The 5,000-nt window shown below is 34.6% G+C and overlaps 1 protein-coding gene across 1 annotated transcript in view; it reads right to left on the reverse strand.

The window, feature by feature from the left end:
* The window catches only part of LOC111320636 (dihydropyrimidine dehydrogenase [NADP(+)]), a 30,588-nt gene that overhangs the window by 21,817 nt on the left and 3,771 nt on the right, over positions 1 to 5,000 (reverse strand). Inside the window, exons 2-6 of the mRNA XM_022923285.2 lie at positions 3,785 to 3,895; positions 3,057 to 3,139; positions 2,533 to 2,620; positions 1,104 to 1,265; positions 441 to 521 (exon numbers count right to left, since the gene is read on the reverse strand). Of these exons, the coding sequence (XP_022779020.2) occupies positions 441 to 521; positions 1,104 to 1,265; positions 2,533 to 2,620; positions 3,057 to 3,139; positions 3,785 to 3,895 (525 nt within the window). The remainder of the gene's footprint in view (positions 1 to 440; positions 522 to 1,103; positions 1,266 to 2,532; positions 2,621 to 3,056; positions 3,140 to 3,784; positions 3,896 to 5,000) is intronic.

Raw genomic sequence — 5,000 nt, forward strand, 5'->3', positions numbered from 1 at the left:
TTAATGTTACTAAAATGTTTTGATTTTAGAAATTTCTCTGTTGTTCAGCTCTGATATTATACTAAAACAATTATTCGCCTCAGGTTTGCTAAATTTTGATTATTCGACGATATTCACCTCGCCATCGGCGAATAATTGTTAAATATCAACTGCCTTAATACAAATGTCTTAAAAAACTTACATATATGTGCAATAATAAGAAGGTCAAAACAATAACGTGTAGATTACTTCACTAGCATCATGTTTGTAAACATACATCTAGTACAACTTTGTAAATTTCAAATTCTGTCAACTACATATCCATAAATTGCATTTTACAAAGTCTGGCCATTAAAATTCTGTCAGCCAAACACGAGTTACTGCAATACTGAAATTCTGAATGAATAAAACCACTTAACAAATGAATGACACTGGACACACACATGGTGGCTACTGCTCACCTTGGAGTGGTAACTCTCAGGAAGCTGGTCAACAGGTTCCATTGAAGGATCACGTATTTGTCCAATTCTCATCTTAAAAATCTGACAGCCAATGTAGAGTTTTCCATAAATACTGTCATGTATGTATCATTTTAATATATACACTAGCTGTTTGTTAAATTCATATGATTGGTTATCAACTGATAGAATAGTACAGTGTATAGGTATATCATTCAGGTCAACTTTAAAATTAACTTAATAATGATACACATTTGCATCCCAATTTTTTGGGACATTTCAGTGACATATGCCATCGAAAACCATATAATTATTTAAAGTTATTATTGAGAGTTTTTCATTTTATAGCCACAAGTCTGAATTTCCTACACCACAGTCCTACATATGGGACATAAATTTGGATTTTAATTTTCAATATGCCCAGCTGGGATTCCCACCTGTAAACTACAGCATGCAGATGGGATCCCATGTGGGGAGGGCAGGATCCCGGTCTGAAAATTTTGCCAGTATCCCACCCAGGATATTCCAACCTCTTACATGTATTTTTAAGCTGGGAGATGAAAATAATTAGAATAAGACATAATGTTTATCAATTTCAACAATCAAGATTTTTAAAAGTCATCTCACCAGCCCAGTGTTACTGACTAATCTAAAATCTAAATTTACCTCTGTAGCAAACTGCTGCAAGCCACCAATGTTAATAGGTCCCTCCTCAGTGGCATACAAATTACAGCCACCAACACAAAGGTCACTTGTAGGGCACACCATACCACATGTCAGACCAAGGGGATTATCACTCAAGATTGCCTTTGCTGCTCCATAATAGTTCTGTTAGACATCAATCAAAAACAGTTCACCATTCAATAGAGAAAGGAACAAAGTAGAGAACAACCCCTATAGAGCCATATGTTGCAGCTACATGTACCAAGACAATTAGCTATTGTGCCACAAGCAATCATTTTGTTTTGCTACTTATCAGAACAATGGTCTGACACACTAATTTGAGAAAACAACCAATCCAATACTGGCAAACTTTCAGACCATATGGTGATCAGTGACAGAAAATTTTAAAATGAATGGTTATAAATTAGTTCTAGCTATCGCCCCTTCCCCTACCTCTGTGATGTATTTGACCAGTTTTGTTTAATCCTACAAATAACTCCCAAGATCTGATTGTTAATTCTCCTCTTCAGCTCCTTGCAAATTTGTTGCAAAAATTTTGTTAGATCAAGATACTGGTAATAACTTCTACCCAATAAATTTGAGTATCCTCATTACTGTTTGATGGATGATGTATGGGTATTATAGAGAAAGTTGTAAGTCAATCACATTTTGGAGTTAAAAAGGTTAAATTAGAATTATCTTTTAGAATTAAAAAATTTTGTATAAAAACACAAGTTTCATGTAAATAACATAAGTTAGAGGCATGGTAGACCTTCAAGGGCCAATTTTTTTGGAATATTTTTCTTACCAAACTAAGCATTATAATTTTCATTATGGTTTCCAATAAAAATTTTGGTAAAATATTGAAATGCATGCAAGTTATTTACAAAAACCTATTTTTGAACATTGTCCCCTCTCACCCATAAAGCAATGATATGCCACAATGTGATGCAATCCAGCTTTTATATTTTGTGTGCTAATAGATGGTCCTCTAATTCTCTTCAGTTGAAGCTATAAATTTCTCATAATGATTGTGTTGTTACATTTAAGTCTGAGGGCATCCAGGTTGAAAAGAGTTCAGGCTATTATGACAAAAAAATTAATGCAATGTAAACAGCTAAACAGCTGTTCAAAGGCCTAGAAAAAAGTCTGGTATATGTTTTTATAAATCATGATGTACATTAATATCTTAAAACTTTATCCTTGACAGCCCACCACAGGCAGTGTGTCCAGGTTGAAGAGAGTTATGGGAAAGCACATAGCACCATAGAACTGTTTTGATATAATTTTTGAAAAGGTTCATCAAAAGGGTCCTTTGGGAAAACTAAAATGAATTACAAAATTTTGCAATGGATTCTCAATATTTATGGTCAGTGGTTCTTAAAAATATGTATATCAGTTGGTGGTTTTCACTAAATTTTGACAGCAATACCTTGTTGGCAATGCTAGTGATAAACGACTTGATATCTAACTGTGTTGGACAGCTCTTCTGACATGGAGCATCAGCACACTTGAGACACCTGTAATTAAGCAATCACTGTGAACAATCACATAAGACTGCCGTATGAACATATGATCATTTTTCAGACAACTCCAAACAAGGCATAAAAATCCCTCATAGGAAAAAAAAAATGTAGTTGTGTGTTGAGGGAATCTCATCACTTCAACCCACATCTTCTAGTGCCCACTATCAAGTTTCTTAGTACTGGTTACTTAAAGTTCAGTGTCCAAAAAAATGAGCCACTGACAGTATTTGGTGGCAGTTTTTCAAGTGCCTGAAGCCAAAAAAATGGAAAGCTGCCAGAGATTAATGAGCAGTCTCATAAATGACATTGATATTGATAACAGTTCCCTATATCAAAATTAATATATTAGTGCCATGAAAAATTCAATTACTTTATAGTCAAATAATTACTCACTAACATTAAGTAATACATTAAATAACCTTCAATATACCTTGCTGCCTCTCTTAAAGCTGCCCTTTCACTCAGGGTCGTGTGTTTGACATCATCAAAGTTGTTAACAAGACTTTCACAACTCTGGATGATCAATCCAAAAAGAATTATCAAAAAGTAAAATGACTGTATTTATTTATTAAATGTAAAATCTGTAAATTATGTTCTTCAAATTAATACAGTTCCACCTTGACTAGTATCATGGGCACAGCATCCTTAACTACTAAACAACAGGATTACGATGTGCAAATTTTGGAATCTTACAAATGATAATACCCTTTTTGCTGTCTATTTCTAAGGATGTATGACAGATCTCCATCACTGCTTTTTTGACTTGACTATCAGCAAACTTTGATTTTTTGTCATTTCAGTTACTTATTCTAGCCAGTGCCATTAGAGTACTAACCTGACTTAAAGAAAAGTATGAAATAATTTTCTTATTCAGTAGAATGTTAAATGAGCCTTTGCCATGGGATCCTCTTTGTTGGGAATGCATTACCTTAGCATTACCTGTACAATCTTTAAAGTAATTTTTAATCCATCTGTCTCTCTCAATGTAGTATGTAATATTTTCAAACAATTTAAGGAATCATTTAACGCTATCTACGATAACCCTAATCTGTGGAACCAGTATTAAGCAGTCCACCTCTATGAGCAGTCACCACACCATTCACAGAAGGGGACTGCTTCAAACAAGTTCTTCTGTATTAACAAAGCCCCACCACTTACAGAACAGCCCTTTTCCAGATTCCTCTTCCAGTATTTTCTGTTGGACTTTGTTGTCAGTGTGGAAACCAAACTTGCATGTGGCTTTATCCTAGGGTTAAGGGCAAGTAGGTTCTAGAATAATAAATATAACCAAGTAAATAATGAATCATAACTTTTACTAACAATGCCACAATGAGTTACAGTTTATGAAGTATTTCTGCATACAGACACAGTTCTCCAAACAATTATGAAATAGAAAAAGGGGTACTTTACTCCTTTAAAAGAAAATGACAATTCAAACCATTTGTCTAGATCTTCACCCATAATAATAGCAACCATTTTGTTAATGTGCACTTGCCACCAGTGCATGAGAAAAATTGTTGTTGTTCAGTTAGGGTGGACGATGAAGTACAAAAGAGAATTGATAATCAAACAAAATTCTCAAATGTGTTTGGTTAATACAGGACTGTACTTGTCATTGGAAACAGTGATGGGAAAGTTTATGGATCATGGCTGTTCTAATGGACAGTTCATGTTGTGCATATACTACTTGGCTCTTTTAATTGTGGAAAATGCAACTGTTGCAATTTTTACTATAAATTTGACAGATGGTAATTTGTTTCTCAAATTTTGACATTGGTTTGATCAAATAACATCGGTATATTTGTGTAATGAGTTTCACTTTGTACAGTCCAGGGCTTGACACCAACAGTAGCCTACTAGCCACAGACTAGTAGAAATTCAGTTTTGGCTAGTGGTTTTCAATTTCCACAAGCCAGTTTGGCTAGTAAACAGACTGAAATTCTCATAGCATCTAAAAACATCTAAGATGTCACTAGCCACTTAATTGGCTAGTAAGTTGAAAAGTTAGTGTCAAGCCCTGACAGTCTCAGAACGTATCCCCTAACTTATGGTGGGCAACATTCTCAGTTATGGTTCCTGAGATGTACAGGCATGGCAGCACTTTGGACATAATTTGTACTGATTGTTAAGAAGTCCTGTATTTGAGTGCCCATGAAATTTTCTGTCTAACAGCTTGGTCATGAAAGTTTTTCACCCTTTGTTACAACTGGAGAACACAAGTTTCACCTTGAATTATAAGGTTTCTGTTTCACTGAAAAACCTCTTTTGAATTCATGCATGGTTACTTAAAAGTGACCATCATACCAAGTCACATTAAGTCAGAGTAGAGTAGACATCTATATTTATACAGGATAGCCCCTTCAGTGTAGTAAAC

The sequence above is a fragment of the Stylophora pistillata genome, chromosome 11, assembly GCF_964205215.1.
Source record: "Stylophora pistillata chromosome 11, jaStyPist1.2, whole genome shotgun sequence".
Taxonomy (NCBI): Eukaryota; Metazoa; Cnidaria; class Anthozoa; order Scleractinia; family Pocilloporidae; genus Stylophora; species Stylophora pistillata.